This window comes from Clytia hemisphaerica, unplaced genomic scaffold (genome assembly GCF_902728285.1).
Source record: "Clytia hemisphaerica strain Z4C2 unplaced genomic scaffold, Clytia hemisphaerica genome assembly, whole genome shotgun sequence".
NCBI lineage: Eukaryota > Metazoa > Cnidaria > Hydrozoa > Leptothecata > Clytiidae > Clytia > Clytia hemisphaerica.
The window spans coordinates 261,639-280,790 of NW_027103336.1; the positions used below are offsets into that span (position 1 = coordinate 261,639).

General features: G+C 36.1%; 3 protein-coding genes across 3 annotated transcripts; 2 read left to right on the forward strand and 1 right to left on the reverse strand.

Annotated features, from left to right (window-relative positions):
* The first annotated feature begins 1,735 nt into the window (after positions 1 to 1,735).
* On the forward strand, positions 1,736 to 3,364 carry LOC136818029 (uncharacterized). The gene is made up of 4 exons (XM_067074399.1): positions 1,736 to 1,834; positions 2,116 to 2,142; positions 2,546 to 2,791; positions 3,085 to 3,364. Exons 1-4 carry the CDS (start codon positions 1,801 to 1,803, stop codon positions 3,264 to 3,266), a joined length of 489 nt encoding a protein of 162 aa, XP_066930500.1. The 5' UTR covers positions 1,736 to 1,800; the 3' UTR covers positions 3,267 to 3,364.
* Positions 3,365 to 4,417: 1,053 nt separating this feature from the next.
* LOC136817828 (uncharacterized) lies at positions 4,418 to 7,180 on the forward strand. The gene has a single exon (XM_067074154.1). It carries the CDS (start codon positions 4,585 to 4,587, stop codon positions 6,550 to 6,552), a length of 1,968 nt encoding a protein of 655 aa, XP_066930255.1. The 5' UTR covers positions 4,418 to 4,584; the 3' UTR covers positions 6,553 to 7,180.
* A 1,431-nt stretch (positions 7,181 to 8,611) lies between these two features.
* LOC136817819 (uncharacterized) lies at positions 8,612 to 13,099 on the reverse strand. Its single transcript, XM_067074143.1, has 10 exons — positions 12,725 to 13,099; positions 12,487 to 12,612; positions 11,994 to 12,130; positions 11,638 to 11,806; positions 10,961 to 11,404; positions 10,663 to 10,821; positions 10,394 to 10,540; positions 9,999 to 10,265; positions 9,377 to 9,806; positions 8,612 to 9,179 (listed from the first exon to the last, which is right to left on the reverse strand). The coding sequence occupies exons 1-10, from the start codon at positions 13,041 to 13,043 to the stop codon at positions 8,630 to 8,632; spliced, it is 2,748 nt and encodes a 915-aa protein (XP_066930244.1). The 5' UTR covers positions 13,044 to 13,099; the 3' UTR covers positions 8,612 to 8,629.
* Positions 13,100 to 19,152: the final 6,053 nt, after the last annotated feature.

Sequence of the window (19,152 nt, forward strand, 5' to 3'; positions counted from 1 at the left end):
TCAATGGGATGAAATTATACCCTGATATTTGCCGAATGTTCTGGTTGCTTGGGCTCCCATCCGAGGGGGGTACTAGGGTTGCGAGCTGACCGGGGGAGGGGTGCCGCCCGACTTTCGAACTCGGACCCTTACCGGGCCTAAAAAGGAAAAAAACAAAGGAAAATTTTTTCAATTTTACGACCCTTATTGGGACAAGTTTGACCAATTTTGAACAAATTTCCATTTTTCCGGGGGTTTAAAGTTAAAATTTTCTCCGACCCTTAGTGGGACTGAAATTTGATTTTCAAATTTTTCCTCAACTCTTAGTGGGACTTTGGAAATCCAAAAGAGGTACTCTTAATGGCGGCACATACCGTACTCTCCATTTGCCTAAGTACCCCCGGGACACCCAACGTTTCTGTGATCATTATCCATAAGAATTTAGTCTCTCTAAGGCCCAATCTCTGGCCTGTTTGTACTTGAATAAGGAAATCATTCCTGGGAATATGGCAATTTTGAAAGGAGCCTAACGAAAAAATCTTTCAAAAAGTTTGGGTGAATCAAATAATCTCATTTGCGTAAAAAGTGAACTAATCGGTTGCTTACATAATATTAGTATAATTTTAAAGCAATTAAGATTTGAAAATTAAGTTGTTGTATATCCTCCATTCAAAAGTAAAAGTATTGTTAATATGTAACGACCTTCCTTGAGTCAATAATACTAAGGGCGGAGCTATACTTTAATGATTTTATTCTTCTCGTATAATAAAATCTTTAATTGTACGCTCAAAGCTTCTCCCCTCTGGGGAGAATTGGCAGAATATACTAATCTCGGGTACCTAATAAGCGTCCTCCCCGCTAATTAAATTTTCGAAAGTTTTTCACCCAGGACATTCTTATTCTAGCCCCCCCCCCCCCGATTGTTAAGTTTTGAGAATATTTCCACCCACCACCCACCCCGCTTATTCCAAGCACCCGTTTATTAGATACCCAAGAGTACAAGCATACAAAATGCATCAAACGAATAAACAAGAATTACAGGGATCGAGAGTAGAAAGTTCCCAAATTGTTTCAAAAGGTTCATGGTAGAAACTATGTTATCAAAAATTAAAAGAAGTAGGTGGAAAATAAGGTACTCAGGGAAAGAGTTACTACCCTTGCCGATCGACGGGGGTGTGCCGCTGATGTTCGAAAAATGGACCCTACGGTGGACTCGTTTTTGTTAAAATTTTGCGGAAAAAGTGACCCTGAATGGAACGAATCCCCTTTAAAAGGGACCCTACGACAGACTGATTTTTTTATTTTGATGTTTTTAGACCCTACCTGAGACTCAGAGAGATGAAAAGAAAAGTACCCTGACCAGCGGCACATCCCCAAACATTTTTTTTTGCTTTAGAGGCAGCTTAAAAATGCCGTACATTCTTGTTACATAACCACAAAATGAGATGCAATTTTAAAATGCAAGCTCATTCTTATATCCGGTCAAGTAAAAATACACAACTCAAAACAACACACCCCAAAAAGGAGATTTACTCATCCGATTACCAAATAGAATAGCACGTCAACGACAAATACAAAAGACACACCTTCAAAAGAAAATTGCTATTGAAGACATATTAAGGTTATTTTCAGATTAAAATTAAATCGTAAAACAACCAATTTCCTATATTAATCTTCCAATTCAATTAATTTTAATTGGAGTTACTGTAATACTCCAATTTTCAGATTTGTGAAATTGAGTATAAATAGGGTAGGTGTTTTCATTTGAAATCATCACTTCAACTTTTGAATCAAGTTCAAGAAGATCTCAAAACAACAAAAATGAAGACCATCATCTTGATCGCCATCTTCGCTGGTAAGTTTGATGAAAAGGGCTATTCCAGAAAATGTCCGTACATGGGGTTGGAGGATATAGTGTCTGGGGGGAGTGAAAAATCTGAAAAATTTGTCCTGTCCGGGAGGTAAACTTGCTCTGTTTGGGGTAATTTTGCTCGGTTTGAGGGTTATTTTGAATGTCCATGGGGTCAACTGATGCTTGTTTAAGCTTTGTTGAAATTTAAAAACTTGGCTACGAAACGGTAAACATTGATGGCAGGATACCTAAAAAATAAACAATGTACTTTCTTGTTTTTTTAGCTTGCTCAGCTGAATTCTACCACCCATGTAAGTATTAATCTCATTATCAAAACTAATACTAATTACCTCAATTAACAATATTATGCAATTCAGTGTCCATATTCTTCCGAATTCGAAATACAGTTGACAGTCTCTAATTCGATTTCGAAGGGAAATTGGATTCTTATCGAATAAGGGGGCGTATCGAAGTAGAGCGTCGTTTATGAGAGTTTCTTGTCGGCAGTGACTTTAAATATTATCGAAAAGTAGAACGTCGAATTGGAGAGCGTCAACTGTAGTTCCCTAAGCTTAAAAAAGGCTCTAAAGCTTCCAAAGTTTTTTTGTTTCTTGAGAATAGGACGATAATCGTGAAAATACAATGATTGTAAAACAACCATACCTCTTCTCGCATGTCTCAAACCTTCATCAAAAATTTTACAAATCCTTCTAGGTCCTGACAGACTGTGTCATGGTGCATCCTTGGGATCCATCTTTGGATTAGGAGATAAACACCGAACACCAGATATCTTTGTCCAATGTGCACCAGGAGCTCATGGAAAACTGAGAGCTGTTTGCCAAAGATGTCCACGACACCAAGTATTCAGCCGTAAATTTTCAGTTTGTGTTCGACGTACTTTTGCTGTGTGTAAAGGAAAACATTGCAAACCACATGCTTTCAAACCACATCCAAAACAATGTAAGTTTCCAACCAATTTCAATCTTTTTATTAAGGTTTGGCTTACATTTGGGTTAAACATGTAGTAAGCCGATAAAATCTAGGAAAAGTCTTTTCTTCTCGAGTAAAGAATCGTTGTCTCTTCTCTGGTGCAAAAAACGAAGATGTCAATAATTTACTCCTGGGAATTTTGTTGAAGTTAACTCTAGCCACTCATGCCACCTTCAATGTGCAATTTTCACTATTAACTATTCTCTCTCAGAAATGAAGGGATGTCTTGCTCTTTATTTTTACCTGATTCGATTTAATTTTAGGCCCAAAATCCTTGTGCGCTGATTACCCACACAGCGACTACGTTGTCTTCCGATACCCACACAAACCAACTTATTACGTCCAATGTACCGCTGGAAGTCCTGTCTGCAGACAATGTCCACATGGATTGATCTTCAACAACGACATCAAAGTTTGTGATTTCCCACCAGCCAAAAAACATTAAACTCAAAACTCAAAAATTCTTACCATTTGTTTTTTAACTCTCTGTACATTAGGTTCTTTGTTTGATACGCAAAAAAAATTAATACATGCTCAATGAAATATCTTTTCATTCTTCATTCTTTGTAAACAATAAGCATCTCGAACAAAAGCCATGTAAAGGCTTGGGGACACGAGAAGTTTTTTTCGTGTTGGTGCAATGCAAAATGCCCCATCCCACAAACCTGAAACGCTTTCTCGTGAAACCATCCCATATACTATTTCTACCTTAATGTAGTTGATTTTATACTTTTTTGTGAACTACTTTCCTCATTTTTTTCACAAATTTTAATCACTTTAACAAAGAAATCACATCTGTAATAAAACATTCACTCTTGAGAATTATACTTCTTTTATGCTACTTAAGGAATTGTGTCTATTGAACGAATCTCAAAATAATCAACACAATTTTACTATGCGGTGTACAACAAAGGAACTTAAATTTGTTATCCATTCTGTTCCAAAGTGAACTGTTTGAGAACGTTTTCTCTAGGGGAGTACGTTCTGTTCACTTTCGTTCTCTTTTTGAGAACAAACAAGTCCTCTATAAAGAGAACAAAGCGAGTTTTATTAATTACCCTATTTGTTTCCTTTGCGCGTAACATAAACTGTTCATATTGATCAGGGAACAGTTTATTATCACCGCGGAGAAAGATTTGTTCTTCTTAATGAGCAGAATAAATCGTTCCTTTTGGCATGGGTTGCATTTGTACACTTTTATTAAGGAATAATTAATACCTTAATGCGGGTTTCGATATGTACAATAGAAAAATGATCAAATTTGTTATTGCCGTTGGGAAAAGAGTATTCTTTTCATGTAAGGTATAATTTGATTCCTTGGGCATTGGAAGATTATGTACCTAATTTAATTGTTATCAAAAGAACAGTTTTATCGTTTATTTTTACTACAGTTTAATGTATTTGTAGGAACAAAAAGTTTTTATTTTAAGGAATCATTTTCTTTCTTACTAAAAGGTCCTTTTCGACACTAACAGTCTAAATCATAGTAATCCTTTATTGTTCGTAAATACTCCAAAGTTTAAGAACAAAAAGGGTTATGGTTCACATTATGTTGAATTCCTTAGAGAAGGAAAAGGCGGTTAAAATGATAAAATGCTTACTTCCCCCGGTTAATGAAAGAGCCAATGAAAAAGCAAATTTTCTAAAGGTTCCAAAATAATTTGGATCGAATATAAAAGATGACCCCCTGCATTTAGTAATCAAAGCAAAATCTAAATGATATAAAAAGGTCCTCTTATTAAACTTATTCATCAAGGGCGAGAATGGCTCGCAGAAGAGTGCTCTTCGTAGACTGGCATTCGATCAATGGTTCAGCTAACGGGAAAAGAAAGTTGTCATTCGATGAAAACGAAAAAGGTAAATTCACTTGTCCAGCAAAGCTATGCCTACATTCAGACTTTGAAAGTAAAAGAGGTTTACGAAAACATATAGACAACAAACATCCTTGGTACTATTATTTTGACGAGCAACCAGAGGTGAAAAGGGAAGAAGTTGAACTAAACCAGCCTGCTGTCCAGAGAAAGGCTTCAACCAGTTCAAAGCCATACTATTCAATTGACGAAGGAATAGGAAATGCGTTTTATAAATGGCTAACCACTACTTGTGGAGGAGGTAAAAATGATAGAGAAGCGAAACAGGTAGCTAAACGCGCTATGAAGTTTTTGATGAACAGTACTGGTGACAACGAGTCACTAGCTCCTTTATCTTATGAACTTGTTGATTGTTGTTTAGGCTCGACAACTATAATACTAAAGTTTTTGACTGTTTTAGAAGAAGAATGGAAAATGTCTTCTTCAGGAGCATTGAACTACGTAAAAGCTCTTTCTGATTTAATGGATTATAGAAAAGCATTTGGGATCAACGATAACAAATTGAGATGTTTCACAATCACCGAAGTCTACTTAAGAAGAGCTAAAGAGAACTTGAGAAAGAAAAAACGACTCGACAGCACCCGAAACTTTGATTTGGAAAATTTGATTGGTCGAGATAGTTGGGCGAGCCTTGAAGAAATGGAAAGAGTAATCCCGTATCACATCATGCACTACAGAGATATCATCAATAAATGCAAAGTCCAAGAACCCCTACCAAACAAGCAGGACTTGACATTTTGTACTCGTTTCATCACTACGTTTTTGTTCCTGAGAGTGAAGTGCAGCCGACCTATGACATTTCAGTATTTAACCTTGCAAATGATCGAAAAAGCCAAGAAAACAGACGGGTTTGTTGATCAAAGAGAATTCAAGACTGCAGGTAAATACCTTTTTGACACCCTCATCTTAACCGAGGACGTATTCACCGTACTCGACACGTATATAGACTTCGTACGACCCCTAATGAGTCCAACTTGTGATTATCTGCTAGTATCTACGACAGGACACCAATACAAATCTTTAACTACTGCCATGACTCTACTTGTACATAAAGCTATAGGAAAGTACATTCATCCAACTCGATATCGACAGATCGTTGAGACTGCAAGTGCAGATAGATTATCGAAATCAGAACAAGAAATCATTTCTGAAGACCAAAAACACAGTTCAGATGTTGCGAAGGTACACTACAAAAAGAAGCAATCGAGAATAGTGGCAACACAAGGACAAAAGTGCATGGAGAAAATGCTAGGAGCAGCACGAACAGATCAACAAGAGGCAATTTCTGAGGTAATTAGAGATTTAACATCAATATCGAAATCTTCTTCTTCCCCTATGAATCCCAACCAAATGGCCGGACCTTCTTCTTCGAACAATGCTAATAGTAGTGCTACCCCTTTCATTGTTGAAACGGACGAAGAAAACTTTGAATCCAACAACTTAGATGCCCAATGTAGAGAGGTAAACAATATTATGCAGCGTGTACAAAATATGTGTTCTTCAGTTGGTAATTCAAACGCCAGTCCTGATGATTCTACTGACGTTCAAATGGAAATTATTAGCTCAGTTAAAGCATCGACACCTGTTCGCTCTCAAAAACGACCCATGTATGACAAGACAAAGATTAGCAATAGTGTCACTGTCAAAAGGGAGATCGCCTCGAAGGAGGCTGGTAACAAGAAAGTTAAGTTCTCGCCAATGGAAGATAATATGCTTTTAAAAGGTATCAAAAGACATGGTGACAAGAACTGGGCTGCCATTATTCGAGATAAGGCTTTTGATTTCCACCAATCAAGAACCCGTGATTCGTTGAGGGTACGTGCTGATTCTGCTGCTTTTAAAAAACTCCTCAAAAAATGAATTATTTTTTCATTTTTGTTTTAATTTATGAATTTTTATGGTTGCTTCACTCTTGTATTGTATAATAGCGTTCTTTGTAGTACGTAAAACATTGTAAAAAATATTTTGAGGTCAAAATCTTATATGTTTTCAATTCGATATTAAATTTTCAAACACTAGGAATCAATGCTGTGTTAAATTCATTTCTGCATTTTTTTTTTAAGAAAACTAAATAAAAATGGAATACAGTTCTACGTCGTCTAGTGAGTCTGACTCGACTTTGTGTGAAAAGTTAAATAGAGGTGACAAACGGAAAAGAAAATTTAGAAGAGCAATTTTGAAAAGGGATCCACGAGAGGGAATGTGTCTTTTATCAAGTGACGAAAAATCTTCGACAGAAAACAAAAATACAAACATTATTGAAATTAGCACTGACAATGAATTGGAAAATATTTCAATTGAAGTCTTATCGACTTCAACCACAAGCTTGGTACCATTGGATAACAATGAGGATGAGCTTGAAAAGTCGATGTTGGAAATAGATTTGGAAAAGATATTAAATGATATTGCAAAATCGAAAAAGAAAAAAAAATGAAAAGCCAACCATGACCTATTTATATTCTTCTTTTTTTCCTTTTGCATTATGAAAGTGGGCGTTTTCATTTTTAAATTTAGCTACTTCTAATTCTTCTTACCCGTTGTTACTTGTTATTTCCTGTTGTTACATTTTTTCTCGAACTAAGTCAAATAAGCCGAAAAAGTTTAAGTCCAGAATCGAAAGTGCCTCTTGTTACTCGTTGTTACCCGTTGTTACTCGTTGTTACCTGTTGTTACACTTTTTCTCGAACTAAGTCGAATAGGTCTAAAAAGTTTAAGTCCAGAATCGAAAGTGCCTCTTGTTACTCGTTGTTACCCGTTGTTACCCGTTATTACCTGTTGTTACACTTTTTCTCGAACTAAGTCAAAAAGGCCGAAAAAGTTTAAGTCCAGAATCGAAAGTGCCTCTTGTTACTCGTTGTTACCCGTTGTTACTCGTTGTTACCCGTTGTTACTCGTTGTTACCTGTTGTTACACTTTTTCTCGAACTAAGTCGAATAGGTCTAAAAAGTTTAAGTCCAGAATCGAAAGTGCCTCTTGTTACTCGTTGTTACCCGTTGTTACTCGTTGTTACCTGTTGTTACACACTTTTTCTCGAACTAAGTCGAATAGGTCTAAAAAGTTTAAGTCCAGAATCGAAAGTGCCTCTTGTTACTCGTTGTTACCCGTTGTTACTCGTTGTTACCTGTTGTTACACTTTTTCTCGAACTAAGTCGAATAGGTCTAAAAAGTTTAAGTCCAGAATCGAAAGTGCCTCTTGTTACTCGTTGTTACCCGTTGTTACTCGTTGTTACCTGTTGTTACATATTTTCTCGAACTAAGTCAAATTGATTGTAAAAAAGTGTAACAACAGGTAACAACGAGTAACAACGGGTAACAACGAGTAACAAGAGGCACTTTCGATTCTGGACTTAAACTTTTTCGGCCTATTCGACTTAGTTCGAGAAAAAGTGTAACAACAGGTAACAACGAGTAACAACGGGTAACAACGAGTAACAAGAGGCACTTTCGATTCTGGACTTAAACTTTTTCGGCCTTTTTGACTTAGTTCGAGAAAAAGTGTAACAACAGGTAATAACGGGTAACAACGGGTAACAACGAGTAACAAGAGGCACTTTCGATTCTGGACTTAAACTTTTTCGGCCTATTCGACTTAGTTCGAGAAAAAGTGTAACAACAGGTAACAACGAGTAACAACGGGTAACAACGAGTAACAAGAGGCACTTTCGATTCTGGACTTAAACTTTTTCGGCCTTTTTGACTTAGTTCGAGAAAAAGTGTAACAACAGGTAATAACGGGTAACAACGAGTAACAAGAGGCACTTTCGATTCTGGACTTAAACTTTTTCGGCCTATTTGACTTAGTTCGACAAAAAGTGTAACAACAGGTAACAACGGGTGACAACGGGTAACAACGAGTAACAACTGTAGAAATTGACAAAGCCTATCGTTAAAGTCAGTTGGGAAAAGGGAAAACAGAATTAAGCGAACACTGAATTTTTCAATTAGTATTTTCTTCGTCAGAGGATGATATAAGCAGAGCCTCTTCATATGGTACGCTAACGTTAGCACTGAACAATTTTGGAACTTTGGATTTATCATCTTCTTCATCTGTAGATATTGTTACCACTTCTTTGTCCATATTTGCTTGTTTGAATCGTAGAAGAGGCTTTACATCAATTGAATCGTGTGATGAACTATCAGTAAAGTCACTGAGCTCGACGCTAGGTCGGTCCAATATTTCTGCTAAATAGCGTTTGGTTATTGCGTTTGGTGTTTCGCTCTCAGAATCGGTGATTTGAATCGCGTTGGCGATTTTCAATCTCTTTTTCTTTGGTTGTGTGAGTGCTTCTTCGAGGTCACTGCTATCAGAAGAACGGTGCTGGTCTAGTATTCCATCTTCTTGAAGACGACGCTTGAGTGGACAATCTTTATCATTACGTTTGTCAGTTGATGTGGTTTTTGACGACCCTCCGGCACTCTGACGTCTGAGCCATTCAGTGTAAAAGCTGTCGATTCCATCCCAATTGTTGGCTTTTCTGATATTGTAGCTAAAAGTGAAAATGGTAAAGTCTTTTAGAATGTTTATTCTATTGATATTCTAGGTATTTACCAGGGCCATAGCAGAATCCCGGAATACGGGCTGTCCGTTTTTATCTATTAAATGTAATTAGCTATTTTGTCAAACACGGTGGCTCGATTTTGTATTGTGAAAAAAAAATCCTGAGATTAATTGAAGCCATCTTACCGTGTTAAATCTTGACAATTTATTGGAATTTTTTTCCACTCCTCCTCAGACAGCTTTCGAAGTTGGTATAGTGCTTCGTCAATGCGATCTGGATGTGTGGTGAAAAGTGGATGTTTCTTTTCCCATCTCTGAGGGTCGTTTTCATCAGCTCCCAAGAAATACAAATCCATCTCGTGTTCTGTGAATGTCAACTCAGCTTCAGACGTCGTTTCAGATGAAGTTGATTCGCCGGCACTCTCACTTTCGAAGTCGGAATCTGCCAGTAATTGATCGACTAAACCATCGTAATCGTTGAAGACGGCGCCTGTGCGAAGTTCCTCTCGCTTTAATCTAAATAGCTCTTCGTTCGTGCACGATTCGAAAAGAGGCATTTCTTTTAGGACTTCTGCACAGTAATGGAATACTTCCATACAGTTATTTCTCAGCCAGGCTAGAAAAAATAAAGGAAAATGCATTTTAGAATTAAACAAACGATTATGTAAAGCTGAAGTCACCATTGCACTAGACCTATCCAACCGTTCAATATTCAGAAATAATCTATTACAAACCAAAAAAGTTCTGAATGCATAATTCAAAATGACTCAAACATATGAATAATATTTTTGAGTTCAATTTTACTTACTGGCAACACTGGAATCCTTCACTGGGAGTGGTTTTGTTTTAAAACAACGGAGACGATTATACACTGCATCGTGATCTTTGTTGCGTCTAACGTTGTCATCGTTTTCATCTTCAGAAGAAGAACTGGATGACGACGATGATGAATCGGAATTCGGGTTGTTCGTATTCGTACCAAATTTTGGCCTCTTGTTTGTTGTGATGTAAAAGCCTGACATATATTTCACTTTTCTTGCATCCTTGTGCTTCTGTGATAGCATTACAAGTCCGCCTGAATAGACAAATAATACAATGTCAACAGACAGCAAAACCTTGATAAACAACCTCGTTTTGCCATGAAAAGTCAATAGTTCAATAAATAAATACAGTCAACGAAAAATATATTAATTTGATTGATACCTTGTAAAACTCTCTTGGCGTCTTCACAGCTTAGAGAGTTGGATGTCCACTCATCCATGAACACTACTTCTGTTGAATCTTTTATCATGTGGCCAGCGAATCGGCCTTCTTGCGTGACACCTGCAATGTGTTCAGTTGAAATCAGCCCTAGAAGGTAACGAGTACATCATATGTAATAAATTCTACCACGTATTGTGAAAAATGATTTTACGACATTCGAGAAAACATCTTTAGTTCATGCATTAAAAGGAAAATTTGGTGTTTCTTACCTTGTAATGTGTAGAACCAGGTGGTTTTTCCTGAATTTGATTTTCCGTGTAGTAACAGTTTTCGTTCTTTGATAGGGAACATCTTATGTAACAACAATTGGTAGAATTTTTGAAGAAAGTGCACTCTCGTCTTCTGCTTGGGAAAACTGTTAAATATACCTGAAAAGTCAAGAAGAGATTTGGTTAGAAAAATGACATTCAATTCATCTAATAAAAATTTTATCTTATGAAAGACATTTTCACTTGAGATCGCTTTAGCAAAGAAAAAATGTTGAACCTAGCTTGAAAAAAGGGTTACCTTGGATGAACGGAATTGGATAGGGACAACGGTCAGCCTTATACTCGTATCGAATAAACGTTCTCGGTGTGTGATCTGGTGCAAATTTCTTTATTTTTACAAAACGCTTTTCTGTTATCAAAAAACATGTACCATGTGGCAAAACTTCAATCACGTTGAACAGTCGTGTCATTGGTGTTATCAGTCCGCAATCTGGATCAGACAGCAATTCCGTAACTCTCTCAATATGTGGAGTCAACAGCTCGGCAATCTTTGTAATTTTCAGACATCTCATCAGATACTTCTTGATTTTCGAACACATCACATAAGTAAACTTGCACTCCTTGGGCTTTTTGTAAACCATACCTTCACATATAGCGTATCCCTTTTTCTTCATATGCCTATCGATTTCTGCAATGGCTTGACAAATCTTGTTCTGTGGCTTAGGTTTTGATGGTACAGCGGCTAAAATTTAGTTTTTGAAAGCTTTCAGTTATAAATAACACATAACGTTGTTTCGAAGTCCATCTAACGTTTTTAGGACATTAAGAACGTTCTAAAATTTAGCACTAAATTTGATCTAATTCTAAGGTCCTGGAAATAGTATTTTTGAGCATTTTATTCTTAAATTATGTTATAAATATATATGTTATAAATGAATATATTAAAAATATATGTCAAATTCAAAATAAACATACCTCTATCAGAAGAATCGTCAACTATAGTGATGGCAAGACGTGTAAATTTGATGTCGTCCATTCCTTTTAACAGCTTCATCTTCACGTCTATGGGTATCGTTGGCCGAATGGTTAGGGATGCCGGTACCTTGTCTTCTCCGACAACGTTCACGTCCACCGGTAGAGAGGACTAAAAATATGAAACAAACATTATAAAAATCTTGAACTTTGAAAACTTGATTGTTTGGAATCAAAGACACAGTGAAATATAGAATTATAGGATTTATTTATAATCAATCAATTGGTTTTAAGATAAATATTTCTTATTAAGGAGAGCCGTGTTGTTTTAGAGTGATGATAAGTTTGAAATTACGTACCTTATGACGCTTCATAGTTGCCTCAGAGAGCTTTAGATTGTAGAATTTGCATGCTTGCTCGATCATCTCTCTACGGTTGTAATCTTTCAATGTCTGAAAGAGCGCTGCGGAGTAATATTCGTTACTTCTGGTTTTGTCTGAAGAGTAAGAATTCAAATGAATACAGTTTTATTCACAACCCTACTTTGAAAGAGGTATTTCAATGTTTTTTATAAGAGCAAATAAAGAACATTTTAAAAGCTTTGCAGACTCTAAAAAAACCCAAATGTTTAGAAAAATTGGTAAATATACTCAAGAAATGTGAAAATAAGAAAATTCTTAGGCTCAAAATCAAAAGGTTAAGAACATTTGAATAAGGCTCCAAAAATATTTTTGATGTTCTTATAAAAAAAATGTAAACGGATATTTCTTTTAAAAAATAATTTCAATCTGTTAATTGAAAGCAAAATATTTCAAACTACTGAGAAACGAGAAAATAAATCTATATTCTTACTTCTGGGAGTGATAGGCTTGCACGTTGTGACGTCTAGTCCAGCCTTCATGATTTTTTTCTTCAAAGCGAGCTCAATCTTCTCAACTTCGGTTTGCGCACAAACAACACCAATCCAAAAAGAAATTCCTATGAAAAACAATAAATTGTGTAATTCAGAAATCAATTTTTTACATATGATATCTTATATCTAACTCAATTATAAGTATCCTTGTTGAAAAATAGTTTAAAAAACACTCACCAGGAATCAAACATTCGTCTTTGTAATCATCTCCACTATTTTCTGGATCCTCCCTGATAAGCTCTTTTCTCAGCACAGTAGACTCCATTGCACAAAGACAACTAAAATACATCACAATATCCTCGAATTCATTTATTTTGGCTTCGATTTCTTCTTTCTTTTTCATGATGTTGAAACTAGCCTCGGGTAAGTCCTCTTCATTGACATCCCAAACGCAACGCAAAGAGATGATATGGCAGTATTTGATGATAGGAGTAACAACAAAATTTGATAGAGCATCTTTTAATGTCTTACTTCTTATGGTTCTCTGGATGTTCATTTTTCACAAATATTAGCAGCAAACCTCTCGATATCTCTCTTTACGCGAAGAGAACACTATTTGATGATATGCCTTAATGGTATATATTTTCGCGTGTTACAAACTTTCGCGGGTACTTAATTTCGCGAGTTTTTTGGTCAATTTTCGCGAAATTTTATACTGTTTAAACTTTTCAAAATTACAAAATCGCGAAATTAAATACACGCGAAAAAAATTTTCTTAGTATTTTATTAGTATTTTTACATCAAAAACGTTGTGTTTCAAGCAAATCCCACTTTCTGAAAATACCTAGTTTAGTGAATCGTGAAATTTAATACACGCGAAAATTTTCCAGAAGTCGGCAATCGCGAAATTTAATACACGCAAAACACGTTTTTTCGAAAAAATTTCGCGATTCGCGAAAATTTGTAACACGCGAAAATATATACCAATAAGGTAACTTTTTAGTGAATTTTTGCCAAAGAAATGACATCATATCGACCGTTGAATTTCACATAATCCGTGGAAAAAGCATTCTTATCGGCTTTTACGTGCTTTTGCTAAGTATTCGTTCGTATAATCTTAATTCCATTTGATTCGATTAATTTTTGAACCGTTATGTATGTGACCATATTCTATATACCAGCTTTATATTTCTGAAACTCCATAACAATTGAAGTGGTGAGCTTATAAAGACCTTTTGAAACCAAGGATCAAAACTGACTTTCAAGAATGATTTGGAGGTTACTGTGGAGAGAAACAAGCAAAATATTTTGTATTGTAATCCCAATAAAAACTGACTTTAATCCTGATTCCATTTAATCTTATTAGTGTTAGACCGTTATATGTGTCCTTGAAGATGACCCCTTCGGATCGATTTTGATCCTCTCTTAATCGTCTAACATTTTAATTTCGAAATCTCCATTCATTACTAGAATCTGCGCTTACAGGAAGGCTTCTTATTTATTATTAAAGGAAAATTCAATCCTTGTACTCCCCTAATGGTAGGGCAGGGGGCAAACCCTTAGGAACCATAGAATCTTCTTTCGTGGAACGCATTTGCATGTGATTGGTTCGAAAGTAGATTGGATTTGGACTTTTTTGAGAGGGGCCCTCGAATTAGGCCTGACAAAAGTTTTTATGGCCAAAATACTATACGTTGTAGGTAAAACTCCTAACCCGCAAAATGGGTATACAATTGACAATTTTTTAAATTGAATTAAACGAAAATGATTGACATCATCGGATAGCACGTGACATTCTAAGCAAAAAAGTATGCTGCAGTAAGTCTTACACTCAAACAAACAAAAATATATGGCAATAGAATTGAATGTTGCCCCCTATTATAATGGAAAATAAATTCATTCATAATGGCATTTCTGGGTATTTTCTAGCGTTTTGCTGAAATTTGAAGTTCGGATATAATCGGATATTTCGATTTGGGAGGGGTATAATAGCTTCCAGGCTACATTCACAACCTAGCGGGGCCATTCACAAGCTTTTAGATCCTTAGATCCTTAGATCCTAAGTCTTAAGTCTCATAGTAAAAGAGTTAAATTTCTATTTTCCAACCCTAAGTTAAGGCACTTAAAAGTACTTGACAAGACAAGGGGGTATTTTGTTCGATTTTTTGAAATCGCTCGATTGTTTTGTTAGAAGCACTTGTTTTACATTTTTGGAAAGGTAAGGGGTAGGGTAATCAAAATTACTTATGTTCCAATTTTTTTTCGTACACTTTGGTGTGATTTTCGGACAATAATTACGGTCTCAAGCAAAAATTATAGGGTCAAAAATTAAAGAAAATTTTAACTTGAGAAAACCGAGACCTGTTGTATATTTTTGGAAAGCTCTCAAAAAATTAAGATTAGAGATATATTGCGAGTATAGGTGATTTCAGTACCTAACTCGAGATATTGAGCTTCAAATAGCGCAAAAACTGGACAAAACAGCTGTTTCTGGCTGAAAAACACTGTTTTTAAGGGTTAATATCTCGAGTTAGGTACAGAAATCATCTATACTTCAATATATCTCTAATCTTAATTTTTTGAGAGCTTTCCAAAAATATAAAACAGGTCTCCGTTTTCTCAAACTAAAGATTTTCATTAATTTTTGTCCTTATGATTTTTGCCTGAGACCGTCATATTTGTCCGAAAATCACACCAAAGTGTCCGAAAAAAAATGGAAACATCGTAATTTCAATTTCTCTTAGGTTGAAGTTTCCAAAAATGTATAACAAGTGCTTCTAACAAAACAATCGAGCGATTTTACAAATTGCCCCCTACTAATACACCTTCCCAAAAATGGGAATAGGCCCTAACCTAAGTCAGAAATCACTGCACAATATACTACATAAACTATAAAAATAAATAATGAAAATAAATAAGTATAGCATAAATAACTGCATAAATAACTGCTTATTAAAATAAAATCTACGAAATAACTTCCATCATCTCAGTCTATCAGGGGGGTCAGAGGCACATACCAATTACATTTATCAATACCAGCTTTTTTCCAACATTTCGAAATAGATCTGCCATATGTAAACTTTGGACAACCTCTTGGCCTTTTAGATCGAACCTAGCTTGGATATCCAAGCTCAAAATTTTAGAAAAAATAAGTTTTACCTAAGCCAGACAAAGTTCTAAAATTATAGAGCTTGGTTCACCTAGAAATCAGGTGAACCCCTGTTGACAGATTTTCCTGCATGAATCCCATGGCTGCAAATAAATATATGCACATAATGACATGCATAATTTCAAGATGGTACCCCAGCAGTGATAAATCGATTTAGAATGGCAGCCTTGACCATAAAATATAGACAGTGTGGTGGAAAGTCTGTTTAGATAAAAAGTGCAAAGTGAATTTCGGAGAAAATTTTTTTTCAAAATCCAACCCAAAACAGCAATACAAAATTGGCAAACAGAAAAGAAGAATTGAAGCAAAATAAAGATATACCTTTAGCTCTTTACACGATGCAACTAAGTCATTAAGAAGATTAAAACAAGAATATCTAAGCAAGTATTTGGAAAGAAAACAACCAGAACATCTAAAAATTCCCATGTTTTGATCTTCCCACTTCTTCACTTCTTCCCTACGTTATTTTTATTTGGATGCGTGGTCAAACACCCAAGGGAGATAATTACATATTCTATTGTTATTTGTTTCGAAGAAGAAAAGTCAGGGAGATTTGCAAAGCAGCGTATGCGCATTGCTGATCGCCCGCGCGGTCCACCTCTAATTATTTAGGCGTACACTTCAAGAGTCGGCTCGCATAATTTCTTATACGCGCGCCACCATTCAGATCTCTGATTCGCTTGGACCAACCAATCAGAATATCCGCATAATCATCCTCAGATGAGAATGCAGACGATCTAGGTAAACCAGACCGTAAACATAAGAAATATCAAAATCAAAAAAAAGTTTACGGGCTGGATATCCAGGCTAGATCGAACCCATCAAGATATCATTTTTCTCGGTAACCTCTCCCACGAGATACGCATTACATGCCCAGCCCATTTTAATTGCTTTTTTACAACATACAAATCAATCGATTTCAAAGATAACTTTTCGAACTTAGATAACAACGTAAGCCTTTCCTGCCAAGCCCGAAAGCGATTGGTGTGGCACATAACACGAACACATTGATGATGAAATCTCGATAATAGCTTAAATAACTTATCTGTAACACACCAACATTCAGCACCATACAAGAGTATAAATAATAAATATAAAAAACTTTTCCCTTTGTGACATAATCGACACTACAGGAGCTGAAAATCGATTTTCTCAGTGCGCCGAACGCATTTCCCGCTTTACGAATACGTGTTTCAATATCGAGGTCATCCGTACCATTTGTTAATGATACTTCCTAAATATGCGAACTGGTTGACGATTCGGATGTATCGGTTATTGGTTAAAACGATGTCAGAGAGATCAGCTTTATCGTAATCTTCTCGCGATTCGTAAAGAGAAGGTGCCTTGGCACAGAAGAGCAATTCAGTTTTTGAGCTTTGACGAGGCTCTGTTACTCCGGTGTGGATTTCTGTACCAAAGCGAGAAAAGTGGTGAACTAGTGATTGCGTCTCAACGACAGCATCATGACGATTATCGAATAAAACTGCAGTATCATCTGCATATTCTGAATCAAGCAACGAAATTGGTTCTCCACGTGCTTTGAACGATCTACATGTCATTTGAGCATCATTTTCTGTCATGAATACACAAGGAGTGGCAGAACATTTTATTCTCCAACTACTGATGGTTGCTGTGATGAAGAACGTGAAGAACATGGGGCCTAGGACATCTCCTTGTTTAACACCGATACTATTGTTAATAAGATCAGTGATGAAGTTGTTGTCGATTTTGACAGCAAATGTCTTGTGTAAAGCAGTTAGGAGGTTCACAAATTAGGTGGCACACCGTACTTCAGTAAAATGCCCCTTAACAATTTTCTGGGCACTCTGTCAAACGCTTTGACTAAATCAAGAAATAACACCCACGACTCCAGTCCATGCTCACTCCTTTTCTTAATTGCGGATTTGATTGCGAAGCTAGCGTCAATGCAGCCACGTTTTGGTCGGAAGCCGCATTATTATTCATGATCTAGTTGCTCTTTTATCGGAAGCAATTGGGCGTGTAGAATGTTAGCGATGATTTTGTATGTAATCTCTAACAACATTATCCCACGATATATTTTGGGTAGTGATAAGTCACCTTTCTTTGGGAGTACAATCAGTCGACCGATGTTCCATTCATCAGGAACAATTTCTGTATTCCAAAAGTTTATATTGATCTGTCGTAAGATGATACAAGTATCCGGACAACGCTTTCAGTGGTTTGGGACATGATTCCTGTTTCACCTGGTGCATTATTTTTGAGCTTGAGTGTAGCATTTTGGATTTCTTCCTCTGTCGGAGGGTGGTCGTATTCTTTGTTGACAGGGTGTTGGAAAATTTCGTCTAGCACTGTGGGATCGTGCGTGCCTTCTCGATCAAAAAGATTCTTGAAGTGGTTATAGAAAACGTAGGCGTTTTCCTTGGGTGTTTGACATGTAGAACCATCTGGTTTTCATTTGTTTTTGTACAGATGGACAAATTTTTGCCATAGAACCTCTAAGTATTTTAATAGATTCCCAAGCTTTTTTGGTACCAAAGTTATTAATGTTATTGCAATGGAACTCTATCCACTTGTTTTTAGCAATTTTGACTTCACTTCATGTACCTTTCTCTGAGCCTTTGTAGTGAGTATTGCCCACTAGCTGTTTGGTTCTTTTGATCATTCAATTGGTATGTTCTTTGTCGTTCCTTTGTCATTTGAAATCATCACTTTTTAATCTTTGACAATTTCATTTTCTTCGATAATCTTTGATTGCTTTGTGAAATAGCATTTGCTTTTATGATGCTTCCCATAGTGTAGCCTGGGTATCCAGACTCAAAATTTCAGAAAAAAACACTCTTACCTCAACATACAAAGTTTCTAAAGTTTTAGAATCTGGTGCAACTAAAACCGTCTGATACAGTTTTGAATGACACAGTCTGTGAGTGAACCCTTGTTTACAGACTATCAAAACTTTGTAAACCCAGGCAGACACACATAATTAACTTACTATAAAACCTCTTTTACAAACTCAAAAAACTTTCAAAACTACTTTAAGCTACATCAATACATCAGCCACATTTATAAAGGCTCTTTTTCATTTTCATTTGTTTATCTTTTTTTGCAAGGTCAGCTTTTCCCATAAATTATGCACGTGCATCGAAAAATATCACAAACCCCGCGAAAATTCTGCTCCGTGACTGGGCGCGTACTGACCAATCAGAGACACTCGCATATGCAGGGATAGATATCCCTGCAGACGAGTTACTTTGACCAGACCGTAAACCAGAGACAAAATATTAAAAAAACTAGACGGTGAAATAGTTTACGGTCTGGATATCCAGACTACCCATAGTGCAGATCTTCAGCTTTCTTTTCATTGAGTTTCATGTTGTTGACTTCAAAGTCGATTGAAGTCTTCTTGAAGCATTTTACACTCATTATACTTTCGATTGATTTAGTAACATCATTTACAATAAATTTTACTTAAACATTAGCATGAAGCGACTTTGAAGTAATATCAATTTCTTTGAAA

Coding starts and splice junctions, on each gene's coding strand:
- LOC136817828 (XM_067074154.1), top strand. CDS start 4,585: ATGGCTCGCAGAAGAGTGCTCTTCGTAGACTGGCATTCGATCAATGGT.
- LOC136818029 (XM_067074399.1), top strand. CDS start 1,801: ATGAAGACCATCATCTTGATCGCCATCTTCGCTG. Junction 1,835..2,115: donor CTTGATCGCCATCTTCGCTG/GTAAGTTTGATG, acceptor TTGTTTTTTTAG/CTTGCTCAGCTGAATTCTAC. Junction 2,143..2,545: donor AGCTGAATTCTACCACCCAT/GTAAGTATTAAT, acceptor AAATCCTTCTAG/GTCCTGACAGACTGTGTCAT.
- LOC136817819 (XM_067074143.1), bottom strand. CDS start 13,043: ATGAACATCCAGAGAACCATAAGAAGTAAGACATTAAAAGATGCTCTA. Junction 10,822..10,960: donor TCCAATTCCGTTCATCCAAG/GTAACCCTTTTT, acceptor TTGACTTTTCAG/GTATATTTAACAGTTTTCCC. Junction 10,266..10,393: donor CGCCAAGAGAGTTTTACAAG/GTATCAATCAAA, acceptor TTGTCTATTCAG/GCGGACTTGTAATGCTATCA.